We start from the raw sequence: 14,982 nt of genomic DNA, 5'->3' as shown, positions 1-14,982 counted from the left end.
TGGGCAAGTGGTCTTATTACTGGTGCTGCAGGGCTAGGCTGAGGGCTAGACACTGTTGTTGGTGAGGCTCTGGGAATGAAGATCCTGAATCAAAAGATTCAGCCCCAGAGTGCAGAGTTCTGGTTACGGTCAAAGGGAAATACCAGATAGTAGCTTTGAAATTTTTAAGAATCTCTTAAATTTTTTAATTGAGAAGTAGAGAAGGAAGTTTCTAAAATCCCTATTTTCTTTTTGTTTCTCAGATCTTATATAAAAACTATGGTGTGGGTTTGCCTAATACCTCAGGAAGTTATTAAATCTTATTGTTTAGATAGTTGTCAATTAATATTGCCAAAGGAGCATAATAGAATCCATAAGTAGTCAATTTCAAAAATACCAACTATGTAATTTTTAATAACTTTAAGAGATTCACTTTTGTTTAAAATAGTTTAAAGTTCTAGCCTGTTGAATTTTAACTGCTGTATGCAGATTTTGTTTGTTTTAAAGCTAGTAATCCTGACTATCTCACGAATGGAAGCTATCATTATATTTCTTAAAATCTCCAAAAAGTTTTCTAATAGGCCATAAAGACATTCCACAGGATTCTGTGCTATTTTACAAAGGAACACAATAAAGATATTAGTAACACTGTTGAGCTACTTTTGGAGCACATTTAGGTCACAGAATCCATCTTCTGTTGTTGTAAAGTTGTTATTTTCATAGTATTATAGATAAGAAAATAAGGGACTAATAATTTATCCAGTGTTATACCTCTAATAAATGGTTAAATTCCTGTCAAGATCTCTCTTCCTTTACAGCCTGGACTTTTAATCAGTGTTTTTGTTTTGTTTTTTACCACTGGCTAACCATATTATCTAGAACAGTTTAAACAAATCAAAACACTGATTATTGAATGATCTTTTCAGTTACTGGGATGGATTCCTCTGTCTCATCCATACATGTTGGGATGATGTATATCTCAGAGTGGTCTGTTTTACATAAAGCCCATAGCAATGTTACAGAAGTGTAGTTTGGAGCTCTGAGTCTTCTGAATACCTCTATATTTAGACACCAAGGATAAGTGGCTCTAGCAGAACTGACAAACTTTTGAATCAGGTATTTAGAATTCATGTTGTCTCACTTGAATTTGCTCTTTATGTGTTTTAATTCTACTAACAAGAACAAAGGTTAAGAATAGCTATTTCCAGCTCTAGCTATGCCAATTACTAGCTTTTGAACCACAAGCAAATTTGCTTAACCTGATCCTCAGTGTTCTTAATTTACTTTTCAATATTATTGTTGATTTAGATGAAATTGTAAATTATATATATGTGTGTGTATACATATATATACACTTAGATGAAATAATATATATTAAATGCTAAACAGTGCTTTGAATATAACTGGAGTGCAATACAGTATAATAGCTATTCTTACTGTATTGTTTTTACCGATGGCAATAGAACAAAGAAAAAAGTGAATTAAGGAAATATTTCAAGTATTTGCTTTGTAAGTTAGAGCAGTTTGTTGTGGTAAGTATTCAGCTCGGCTAATGTTCTCTGCCTGTATATTAAAAGCACTCTAGTCATTGAAATCTGTATAAATGTATACATTGAAGTTTTTAATGTACATCTGTGTATATGTATTCATGTATACTCTTGATTTGTGAGAACAAGAATATATAAATGTATTTCCTTAAATCTGTACTAATTTATTTAGCTTTGGTTAGTTTTGTTGTTGTGGTGGTGGTGGTATTGGCTGACGTGGTACTGGTGGTGGTGGTGGTGGTGGTGGTGGTGGTGTAATGGAGGTTGTGGTGGTGGTGGTTGTGGTGGTGGTGGTGTGTGCGGCAGTTTGATTGAATTCATGGCCTCATGGATACCAGGCAAGCTAATTACCCGGAAACTATTCCTCCAGTCTCCCTCCACGCCTTGATCATTCCCTTCTTTTTTCCTTTCCTACCTTCTTCCTAGCCTCCTTTGCTTCTCCTGTGGAGAAAATAGTGTTTTGTTTTCATGGTCAAGTAATGAAGACAAATTTCTAAATATCTTAGTGGTTTAGAAGGAAATTTTAAAATAAGCTCTTGAACATAAAACATCTTTTGCCTGAGCCCAGTTTGAACCTTACAAACAACAAGAAAGCAGAAAGATTCAGTCATCAGTGCTAAGTAGTAGTAAAAGAAAATGGTGTTAGGCTATGGCGCCCACTGTGGGAACAGATGCACTGACAATGCTCTGCAGAGGACGAGGAGAGAGGGAAGCATCCCAAACTCACCAGCAGTGCTGTGTTTCAGACTTCTTATCCCCGTTTGCACTCTTCATCATGGCGCCTCTTTACCTTCATCCTTAAAATTTTTCATGCCAGAAAGATCAGTGTTCTCTAAGGAAACAAAAGTTCCTTTTTTAGGAATGTGTTTTCTTGATTTGCTTATGAGAATTTTGGAAAATATCCCTAAATCCTTACTCATAGTGTGAGCTTGTGTCATGTAGAGGACTTAGAACTTGTGCTGCAGGAAGCCTATATTTGGAGGTGCAGGGATTATTTTGGGCTACACATCCAAAGATACTCTGTCTTTCAAGATTTCTGAGTCTCCTTTAACATTTTATTCCAAATATGCTACTTCTCAAGCGCAGTTTATCATGTTGACGTCATTATTCTTTAAAAAATTTTCAATGGAGTGAAAACAGCTGACAAGCAAGGTAATTACATTTCTTAAGAAAGCCACTTAGTAAAAAAAAAAAAAAAGGCCCTTACTGCCATCCATCTTTACCTGTAAGAGCTTTCTACGAGTAGTTTATCTAGCTGTTTCATGTGCAAGTTCTGACAAGATTCCCAATCTGTTTTAAAATCCAAGACTGCCTTTAGAATACATGAAGAAAACAAGGTGTAATTGGCAAAGGTTGTGATGCAGAGAATTTCTTTCTTCTTTTTTTTTAAAAGTCTGTAGATTTTTAAAGAATGGTTATTTAATAGTGGAAACAATATTGAATACTTATTTTAAACAAGTCAGCCTGGAATAGTTGTCTAAATTCCTCACAATGACCTGTATCCTGGGCTTCCCTTTCCCTCCCCTCCCCTCCCCTCCCCTCCCCTCCCCTCCCCTCCCCTCCCCTCCCCTCCCCTCCCCTCCCCTCCCCTCCCCTCCCCTCCCCTCCCCTCTTCCCCTCCCCCTCCCCTCTCCTCTCTCTCCTCTCCCCTCCTCTCTCCCTTCTTCCCTCCCCTCTCCTCTTCTCCCCTCTTCCCTCTCCTCTCCTCCCCTCTCCTCCCCACTTCTCTTTTTTTTCAAGACAGGGTCATGCTAGCATTGAAGGGTTTTTAACAAAGTAAATTGGTGCCATTTAAGAATTTATATCTTCATCTTGATATTAATTGTACAGATTTCTACTAATAGGTTATGGCTATGCAATAAACCCTAGCTAATCCTCTCTATTCCTACAAAACCACTACCTTTCCCTAGAGAGACAGCCCAACATTTACCACCTTAGTCCCCAAGCCCAGGGAATAGGGACGCTGACTCATCATTAGCTTCTTCAAGCTGATTATGGGCGTTGAGATATTAGGGGGGGGGGGGAAGAGCAAGTTGACAATCCTCTGATGCTGTGTCTTCGCTGCCTCCAGATGGAATTCCCGGACCTCAGAGGTTTGAGCAGGTCTGCCCAGCTTGCTTGTTGAGTAGATACACCAAGGCTGGTCATTCTGCAATATACAATTCTCAAAACAACTTTTAGTATCAAGATAGTTTTTTTTTTTTTTTTTAAAGAGGGCTGACATTTTATTAAGAATGTTGGTTCTAACCGCTTTTCTATTTTTTCCCCTCTTTTATTGGATATAATATTTACATTTCAAATTTTATCCCCTTACCATATTTCCCCCACCACCCAGGAACCCCTTATCCCACCCCCCCTCCTCCTGCCTCTATGAAGGTGTTTACCCACCTACTCCCAGCCCCACCCTCTTGGGTATAGGGAACTTTTGGGCTAATATCCAATTATCAGTGAGTGGATACCATGTGTATTCTTTTGTGATTGGGTTACCTCAGGATGATATTTTCTAGTTCCATACATTTGCCTAAGAATGTTTGTGAAGTCTTGTTTTTAATAGCTGAGTAATACTCCATTGTGTAAATGTACCATATTTTCTGTATCCATTCCTCTGTTGAAGGACATCTGGGTTCTTTCCAGTGTCTGGCTATTATAAATAAGGTTGCTATGAACATAGTGGAACAAGTGTTCTTGTTATATGTAGGAGGATCTTCTGGGTATATGTCCAGGGGTGGTATAGCTGGGTTCTTAGATAATGCTGTGTCCAATTATCTGAGGAACCGCCAGACTGATTTCCAGAATGATTGTACCAGCTTGCAATCCCACCAACAATGGAGGAGTGTTCCTCTTTCTTGACATCCTCACCAACATCTACTATCACCTGAGTTTTTGATCTTAACCATTCTGACTGGTGTGAGGTGGGGTCTCAGGGTTGTTTTGATTTGCATTTCTCTGATGAGTAAGGAAGTGGAACATTTCTTTAGGTGTTTCTCAGCCATTCAAGTTTCCTCAGTTGAGAATTCTTTGTTTAGTTCTGTACCCCATTTTTAATAGGGTTATTTTATTCTCTGGAACCTAACTTCATGAGTTCTTTGTACATATTAGGTATTAGCCCTCTATTAGATGTAGGATTGGTAAAGATCTTTTCCCAATCTGTTAGTTGCTGTTTTGTCCTATTGACAGGGTCCTTTGCTTTACAGAAGCTTTGCAGTTTTATGAGATCCCATTTGTCAATTCTTGATCTTAGAGTATAAGCCATTGGTGTTCTGTTCAGAAACTTTTCTCCTGTGACCATGTGATCAAGGATCTTTCCCACTTTCTATTCTATTGCATTCAGAATATCTGGTTTTATGTGGAGGTCCTTTATCCACTTGGACTTGAGCTTTGTACAAGGAGGTAAGAATGGATCGATTTGCATTCTTCTACATGCTGACCTCCAGTTGAACCAGCACCATTTGTTGAAAATGCTGTCCTTTTTCCTCTGGATGGTTTTAGCTTATTTGTCAAAGATCAAGTGACCATAGGTGTGTGGGTTCATTTCTGGGTCTTCAATTCTATTCCATTGATTTACCTCTGTACCAATACCATGCAGGTTTTGTTTTGTTTTGTTTTGTTTTTTTTTTTTTTTTTTTTTTTTTTTATCACTATTGCTCTGTAGTACAACTTGAGGTCAAGGATGGTAATTTCCCTAGAAGTTCTTCTATTGTTGAGAGTAGTTTTTGCTATCCTGGGTTTTTTGTTATCCCAAATGAATTCGCAAATTTCTCTTTCTACCTCTGAAGAATTGAGTTGGAATTTTGATGGGGATTGCATTGAATCTGTAGATTGCTTTTGGCAAGATGGCCATTTTCACTATATTTATCACGCCAATCCATGATTATGGGAGATCCTTCCATCTTCTGAGATCTTCTTCAATTTCTTTCTTTAGGGACTTGAAGTTCTTGTCATACAGATCTTTCACTTGCTTGGTTAGATTCATACTGAAGTATTTTATATTATTTGTGACTGTTGTGAAGGGTGTCATGTCCCTAATTTCTTTCTCAGCCTGTTTTCTTTGAGTAGAGGAAGGCTACTAATTTGTTTGAATTAATTTTATATCCAGCCACTTTGCTGAAGTTGTTTATCAGGTTTAGGAATTCTCTGATGGAAGTTTTGGGGTCACTTAAGTATACTATCATATCTTTTGCAAATAGTGATATTTTGACTTCTTTATGGGACACAGTGAAAGCAGTGCTAAGAGGAAAAGTCATAGCTTTAAGTGCCTACAAAAAGAAACTTGAGAGAGCATACACTAGCAACTGGACAGCACACCTGAAAGCTCTAGAACAAAAAGAAGCAAATATACCCAAGACGGCAGGAAATAATCAGATTCAGGGCTGAAATCAACCAAGTAGAAACAAAAAGAACTATACAAAGAATCAACAAAATCAGGAGCTGGTTCTTTGAGAAAATCAACAAGACAGATAAACCCTTAGCCAGTCTAACCAGAGGGCACAGAGACAGTATCCTAATTAATAAAATCAGAACTGAAAAGGGAGACATAACAACAGAAACCGAGGAAATTCAAAAAATCATCAGAGTCTACTACAAAAGCTTATACTCAACAACACTGGAAAATCTGGAGGAAATGGATAATTTTCTAGACAGATACCAGGTACCAACATTAAGTCAAGAGCAGATGAACCATCTAAACAGTCCCATAACCCCTAAAGAAATAGCAGCAGTCATTAACAGTCTCCCCACCAAAAAAAAGCCCAGGACCATATGGTTTTAGTGCAGAATTCTATCAGACCTTCAAGGAAAACCTAATATCAATTCTCTTTAAACTATTCCACAAAATAGAAACAGAAGGAACACTACCCAATTCGTTCTATGAAGCCACAATTCCCTGTTTCTTGATTAGTCTATCCAGAGTAGGTGTTAAAACCTTTAGACTCTACCAGTCATTCTTTCTGATAAGCCACAAGCTAGGAATAATTTTATATTTTTAAAGAGTTATATTTTAAATGTTAGATATGTACCTGTATATGGCCTTGGCTTCAAGTGTAGCCTTAAAAAATTGAAAGTATTTACTTTGGGGCCCTTTTGGGAAAAAATTGTCTGTATGTTGATTTTTCTGACAAACCTTTACTCTTAGAGTCATGGATATTTCCCTGTTGCTTTTTTTTTTTTACAATTTCTATTTTGTTGATTTCTTCTCTGATTTTTTAAAATTCTCTATTTCTAGTTAGGATTTTATTTGTCCTATTTTTTGTTCCTTAAGTTATAAGGAAAAGATATAATCTTCAATAAATTTTAGTCATTGTTTTTCTCTTTGATTGCTCATTCTTATCTCTGTAAATTCAACTATGGTCTATTTTTTTAATATATGTTTTTTATCCTGTCTCTTTAGTGAGTATTTTGTTTGCATGTGTGTCTGTGCATCATATATGTGCCTGTGACCTGGGAGAGTAGAAGAGGGTGTTAGATCCTCTGGACTTGGAATTATGCACTGTTGTGAACTGCCACCTCAGTGCTGGGAACCAAAACTGTGTCCTCTGCAAGAGCAGTAATGCTCTTAACGGCTGAGCCACTGCTCTGGTCCTTATATTGTTCTTTTATATGTTTGGTGTGTGTGTGTGTGTGTGTGTGTGTGTGTGTGTGTGTGTGTGTGTGTGTTTCAGTTATGGGTCTCATACTTGAGCCTCAGAAATGTCACTTCTAGCCTCAAGTGACTGCTTTTAATATGCTAAGTATGTTTTGATTAACTGGCTTTTCTCCTTTTTTCAGTATGGGTTGTCTTACAAGTATTTTTTTTTTCTAGTTTTCTCTCCTCCTTTTTGTGGTACTGGAGTCTGAACTGAGGACCTTGTATGTGTTGCCAATGTTGTACCACTTAAATAGACTCAGCCATTCATTCATTCATTCATTTTTGAAGCAAAGGGTTACTCTAAGTAGACCAGGCTGGCCTTTAATTTGAAGTCCTCTTGTCTCAACCTCTCTTGTAGTGAGATTACAGACTCAGGCTGCCAGGATCACTTTAAGTATTCTTAAGCTTTCTTTGGGGATTTAGTTACTTGAAAATAATTGGATCTTTTGATCTTGCCTATAAAAATAACTATTAGTCTCAGGCTACTTTCCCCACTGTGTATCCCAAATCCTTCTGAGCTTTATCTCTTGTGCCCCATATAAATGTGTATGAATGTCAGGTATTCCCATTGATCTTTCTGGGGAGTTTCCTCCCCAGTCTTGACTAATTTCCTTATTCAGAACATCCATGTGTTATTGGTACTATGCTGATTCTCAAGTATTCTTCAGGTCTCTGGGTGTCTCTGTGTTCAGCTCTCTATGAATTCTCTCTACCATTTGAACTCTGTGTGTCTTGGTTTTATACTCTAGTTCCATTTCTTCATCTTGGGGAATAGACCAGGGTCCACTAGCCTGTCCCCTTCTCTGCATTCTGGTGTGGAAATTTTGTTGAGATGTGAGTTGGGTGAGTTGCAGGGCTCTTATCATGTTTTATATCTCTAGAAACTAGTACCTTTTGTTGTCTGATATAGTTTATTAGATCGTGTGTGTGTGTAATATACCATATAAGAAATTTGTGATGATATATTATTTGTATATGTATGCACACGTACAGTTTTGGTTTTGATTAATTTCATACAGGATAGTAAATTTGGTTTCTTTTAATGTTACCATGGTAGGAAGTAGAAGTCCTATGTATCTTTTATATAGTGAATGTGATAGGAGAACAATCCATCCTCAAGCTTAAATAAAAATGACTGCTCATACAGATAGATGTTTATAGATAATGTTTTGGAAGAATAGTCCTTTTGCTTTCTTTTTTCTTTATAGTTTATTCACAATTGGATTATATAATTATATATAATAATGTAATATAAATCACTGCTTCTATTTTAATTTATTAGAATTAGATTGGATTTTAGATGAAAATCTGCTGACAAGAGTACATTTATTTTTTATGTCTATTTTGTCCCTGGTATTATCCAGCAGTATAGGAAGAAATGAGATAAGGAGAGCCTGGAGATAATCTTTCTGTTGTTTGAAATTTTTTTATCTTTGTTATGTTCTGAACGAGAAATCACTGTCCATGGCACAGTGCCTCCATAATAGATCTCAAGAGGTAAAAATATTTTTGTTCTTTTCATTTTACATGGTTTCCAAGAAATGAACCATCTAATTTTGAAACAAGGGGGTCAACTTTTAAAAATTAAATATCAGTACATGCCTTGTTTGTGTATGTGCATATTTAAATACTCATACATTAGTCAGGATACATGTATGGAAGATGATCATTTTAAGGCTTCTGCTTGATGTTAATGCACACAGTTTCATGTACAGTTCTAAGTACTAAATACAATTACACTATATGTAAAACAATAATTACAACACTAAACACATTCTCAAGTGCAGTGGAGATAATTAATAGTTAATTTGGCCTCATCAGTTCTGTGATATGTTTACAAAAGCTGCTTTTTATTAAAAAGCAAAATGCCTGTCTCACCACATTAGTACCAAAGGATTGTATTACTGTCTAAAGGACAATGGTGTGAAGAATGGGTAAATTCTTTTTTTAAATAATTATACTTTTGAAGAAGAATAAACATGTTATTTAATATTTATAATTTTGCAAAGAATATGTACCTCTGTGTGTATGTTTCCTCTGGGAGTGGAGATGAATACCAGAAAGTATATAGTAAAGATAGTAAAGTTGCTATCTTTAAACAACAGGTTTTTTTTTCTTACCTGTGATCATTCTGAAAGCTAGAAGTCAGAAATGATTTTCACTGAGCTAGAACTAAGGTGTCTAGAGGCAATATTTCATTGGGAAGCTCCAGGAGAAAAATCTGTTTCCTTTTCACCTTTCCAAAAAGGATCCATTTCTCACTCGTAGATCCTTTCTGCATCTTAAAAGTGAGCACCCATATACCCTTCTCTATTCTGTAGCAGTCTCCCCATCTCCCTTTCCTGTGGACTCTCATGATCACATTTCCCACCCACCTACATCACACTGGCCAGCCTCCCAGGCTCAGGATCCTTCATCACATATTCCAAGGTTGGGTTTTTTTGCTATGTAAAGGAATATTTATAAATTACAGAAATTAGGCTGCAAATATTTTTGGAAGATCACTGTTTACCCTACCCCAAAGTTTTATTTATATATTTATAACAAAATGGAGTACAAAGTACTGATAAAAGCAAGGATTCTAGAAATTAGCCAGGTCTGTAAAGAAGTAGAACAGATAGGTTGATGATAGAAGCAAAAGATCCTAGAGTCCCTGTATTATTGTTCAACTACTTGTATTACTGAATGATTTTGTTTGTCCATTTCAGACAAATAAAGAAGACAATCTCAATTTTTTTAATGTATTTTTCTTCCCCTCTTATCTTTCCCTTCCCTATAAAACCATTCCTAGCTATGGATTCACAAATCGAAACAGTCATATAACCCAGTACTGAAATTACTACAGAATTTCTTTGTCTTTGCTATTTGATGACTCTGCAGAGACAATTTCAGTTTCATGCTTACTCCCTTTAAGTCACTTCACCTTTTCTTACATTTTTGTTATTTTTAGCACTACTATGAAATTGACCATTTTGCCACCAAATGTGATACCCCAAATAAGAAGGAAGTTTTTAGGGAATAGTTCTGAAAGCCAGTTCTTATGATTAATCCTCTGCAGTCATAAAGTCAGTTTGTAATGCCTTTTTGTGTTCTTAATGACCTGTAGAGACATTAATAAATATGGTTTAGCAAAGTATACATGAATTTTATTGTACAGTATAAATATTCACATCTTCCTCTCTGAATACAGAATACCAGAAGGCCCCATTGACCAGGGGACGGCCACAGGAAGAGTCCGTGTTTTAGAAGAACAGCTTGTTAAGGCCAAAGAACAGATTGAAAATTACAAGAAACAAGACAGAAGCGGTATGTGATTATACGCATTTTTCTCCATCTTGATATGTTGACTTTCGCACAAATAATTAAAAATGTCTTTTACCAAAATGTTAGCAACACTCATGCTTTCTGTTTTTTACAGGTCTGGGGAAGGATCATGAAATCTTACGGAGGAGGATTGAAAATGGGGCTAAAGAGCTCTGGTTTTTTCTACAAAGTGAACTGAAGAAATTAAAGCATTTAGAAGGAAATGAACTCCAAAGACATGCAGATGAAATTCTTTTGGATTTAGGACACCATGAAAGGTAGTATGCCCCTGCATGCTTCATTTGGGCTTCCAACTTTTTCTAATTTCTGTGCAGATTGGCAAGTGGTACTGTTTAAGAGTGGTAGATTATCTGATATCACAGAAGATAATTAATTGCCGATTATAGTTAATCAGTGAGGCTATATGACAACAAAATATTATTCAAAGTGTATTTCTAAGAATTATACCATATAAACTGACAGTTAACGATATCTGAAAGTATCTTTCTGTCAGAATTTTTTATAACAATTGATATTTGAAGTAGAGAATTCAAACCAAGGCTGCAGTTAATGTTTCTAATTTCCAGACGTTACAAACTTAAAAATAGCACCTTTCAAGGGTTTCTAATGAAAGGTTAACATGTTTTGGTTAAAGGGTAGTATTCTGTTAATTGTTCTGTTTATTTTCTAGAGAGGTGAACCTAATATCTGTCTGCCTAAATTTGTTTATCCTATTTACACATTTCTAGTGATATGCAGTTTATCATCCATAAAAAAGAAAACATTTTGGTGTTAAAGTGTTCATGTAGATAAAATGTACATGAGAATCATTCTAAATAAAGTAAAACATTCTTTGGCTTATTATATTTAAAATCAATGTTCTCAGTAAGAGTCTCATGGGAATTACTGTCTTATTAGTGAACAATGAAAGAAAAATGACTGTGTTAGTACTACCTACCGCTGTGAAGAGGAAATTAATCACCCCATACAAACAAGAGAGTCACATATATTAACATCATCAGCAATATTGCAGTGATTTTGAAAGATTGCTCTCCTGTTTTAAGCAAAATTACATATAAAGTCTCTGTGTATTAGAATGACTTTAGCATTACTGGTTTATAGAAATATGACAGTATAGATTTAAAGGGTTGTGGAATTATTATGCCCCAAACTAGGCAGTCTTAGTGTTTTACCGTAGCTGACAGTAAGCACATAGTTAGACAATTAGGCCAAATCTTTAGTAGGCTTCTACCCTAAAGCTGCTTGTCTGCTCCAAGCTTCTATTAAACAAGCCTTTGTGTTTGTGTGGTTTGCTTATAACAGTTTTATAGAAAAATGTAGACAAGATTTGATATAAATAGATTATGTGGTATAAAAACAAAATTTGAATATTGACTTCTGATGAAATGTTTACTCAAATGATTTGGTTAAATTACTTGTTGAAGAATTAAATCCCAGCTTTTTCTAATTAAAATAATTTAAAATTATTTTGTAAGTATAATTTGTGCATATGCTTTTCTAATTACATGTATAAAGTAAAAGTGAGTCAGTAAATAAGCCCATGATAAATGTCTGTAAATCGTCATTATACTTCTTGGTAGTTGAACTTTTAAAAAAATTATAATAAAGTTCTCTGTGACTGCCATTTAGTGTATATTAAATGATATTTCATGGAAAACAAAATGTGAAGTACAAGTACACAAGTTCATTTCTTATATTGTCTTAAATGGAGAGTATGATGTAGGAGAAAACACCGGGTACTAATTTAATTCCTGGAACAGATTAGGGTGTAAAACTACAAATAATGAGCAAACACAGCAACACATTAGAGAAATAACTTTCAAAGTAGCAAATATACAAATAGGAAGGATTTGTATCTTATATACAATATCCTCAGACTGGCTATATTTAAATTCTCAAATCTAAGAACTAAATGGGCTTCTGTGTGTAAATCTGCTAGGCTTTTATTGCCACAAAAATCCCTGTTTTTATTTTTCTTAGACTTTTTTTTAATAGCATTGGATTCACAGAATTTTAAAATATTCATAGAATACCACCAAGAGTTTTTATATATTCTAAATCTGATTTCCTCTTTTATTTATATCTTAATTTATAGTATATTTATTATCTGTTTTATTTTTATAGTAGTCCAAATATGGTATGTAAATTGTTTCCAAACTACTAATAAACTTGTCTTTTATGAAAAATTAATGTTAATATGTCAATTTCTCATTTACATTTCTCTGTGAAACTCTCTTACTCTTTTGTTCATAGTCAGTAGTTGTACACTTTTTATAATTTGTTTAATATGCATACATAGTGTGTAATGATGACCACAGCTAAATGAGTGAATATATTTGTTACCACACCATTCACTTGTCTGTGTGTGATTGTGTATTTGTTGATAACATGTACTGTTACAAGTATCAAGCAAACAAGCATAGCTACATTATGCCAGTATATTAGATACAGAACTTATTTCATCTCAGAACTGAATGTTTGTACTAATTCACAATCCCTCTGCATTTCTCCTGCTTTCTAACCCTAGGCACATGCTTATATGAGCTTGAAGCTTTTAGATTCTGTCTCTTAAGTAAGCACATTACAGTATTTATTTTTCTCTTGCTGGCTCATTTCACATAGCATAATACTCTACAAATTTATCCATGATGCCAGAAATGGCATGATTTCTTTTCTTTAAAAAAAAATTTCATTGATAGTTTCATATAAATCTATATAATGAAATATGATTCTATCTATCCCCCATTTCTCATCTCTAATTCCCCACTGTCTCTCCCTAATTCCCCTAAGAGATTCTGCTCCCAATTTCATGTTTTCTTTACCTTCCTTTTTTTATGGATTTACTGTCATGGTGTGTGTGTGTGTGTGTGTGTGTGTGTGTGTGTGTGTGTGTAATCATCAGTTAAGGACTATAGATTATCAATCAGTTAAGGAACTATAGATTAACTACTGTGAATAATGCTAGTGTGATTCAAGAAATTGATTTCATTTCATTTTGATATTTACTAACAAGTGAGAGTGGATATTGTTTGGTAGTTGTATTTTTAAATGTTTTCACCAATTTATATTCCCAAAACTATTGCCATGGTTCCCTTTTCTCTCCAGTCTCGCCAGTACTTATTTTCTCCTCCTTTCTAGCCTTACCCTCTCTTTCTATTCCCTCTTCTCTCCTCCTTCTCCCCTCTGTTCTTGTTTGTTTGCTTGTTTGTTCTGATTACAACAGGGCTTCTCTAAGTGCCTCAGGTCGACCTCTCCTGTATTAGTCACCCAGGTATTGAGATTAGGCATACAACCATTTTTTTGCTCTCTCTCTTATCTTTTTTTTTAAAATAATAACTATCCTAACAAGTGTGAGAAAATACATCATAATTTTAATTTGCATTTCTCTGATTGGTAGTGATTTAAGCAACGTTTCAGGTACCTGTTGGCCATTTATGTTTTGTTTGTGAAAACTGTCTATTTAATTTCTTTTTCTGTTTTCAGTTGGGTTGTTTATTTTGCTGTCAGTACCTTATATATTTTAATTATTACCATTTATTAGATATATAATTAGAAAACTATTAAAATTAGAAAATAATTATACTTATTAGCAGGTATCATACTGCTAGTTTATTATAAACCCATAGTTTGGGGTCAGGAAATGTATCTTTAGGTTTGTTCTTTTTTTCCCAAGATGATTTTATATGATAGCAGTCTTTTCAGTTCCAAAGATAATTTTAAGAGTGCTTTATCTGGTTCTTTAAACAGTGACATAGGAGTTTTTATAGAGACAACATTGAACATGTAGATGACTTTGTCCAGTATGGACCTTACAGCAATATTAATTTTTCCACTTCATACACATAGGGTATCTTTTTATTTGCATCATAATGTATTTTATTGGTGTCTTATAGTTTTATAGATTAGTACAGAAATCTTTTTGATAACTCTTTGAAGTTATTCCCATTTTTGATACCATTGTAAATGACGAGGTTTAATTTCTTTAAGGAATCATTTGCTAGTTCATAGAAATGCAATCTTTGTATTATCAAATATTTTTATTAGTACTACCAAACTTTTAGTGATGCCTTTAGAGTTTTTGTATGTATGATTATATCAAATCCAAACAGAAACAGTCTAACTTCTGATGCATATTTTTTATTTCTTTTTTTCTTTTTCTTTTTTTTTTTTTTTTTTTTTTTTTTTTTTTGGCCTAATTTGTCTGGCTGTGGTTACAAAAATCATGTTCAAAAAAGTATAAAGAGTAAGCATCTTCTGTCTTGTTTCTGATTTACCTCTATAGACCCACTTGGTTAATTTAAAGTGAATTTGGTTTGCTCATATTTATTGAAGGCTATTGTATATAAGTGAAACAGGGTGTTGTTTTACAATCTTTTCTTGTAGTATTGTTACTTGGTTTTGGTATGGCAGTAATACTGACCTTTTCAAATGAGTTTGGAAAATTCTCATTTCTTTAGTTTTATGAAAGATTAGCATTGCTTTTTCCTTAAGTGCATACAGAATTTACCT

At 34.6% G+C, this 14,982-nt stretch overlaps 1 protein-coding gene across 5 annotated transcripts in view; it reads left to right on the top strand.

The window, feature by feature from the left end:
* The window catches only part of Fut8 (fucosyltransferase 8), a 199,545-nt gene that overhangs the window by 107,346 nt on the left and 77,217 nt on the right, over positions 1–14,982 (top strand). For all 5 annotated transcript variants that reach the window (XM_076921929.1, XM_076921926.1, XM_076921928.1 and 2 more), the window contains 2 exons: positions 10,340–10,455; positions 10,568–10,730. In XM_076921929.1, coding sequence (XP_076778044.1) covers positions 10,340–10,455; positions 10,568–10,730 — 279 coding nt within the window. The remainder of the gene's footprint in view (positions 1–10,339; positions 10,456–10,567; positions 10,731–14,982) is intronic.

This window comes from Arvicanthis niloticus, chromosome 23 (assembly GCF_011762505.2).
Source record: "Arvicanthis niloticus isolate mArvNil1 chromosome 23, mArvNil1.pat.X, whole genome shotgun sequence".
NCBI classification, from domain to species: domain Eukaryota; kingdom Metazoa; phylum Chordata; class Mammalia; order Rodentia; family Muridae; genus Arvicanthis; species Arvicanthis niloticus.
Note: the sequence above shows the minus strand (reverse complement) of the source record. Positions and strands in the feature narration are given on the sequence as shown.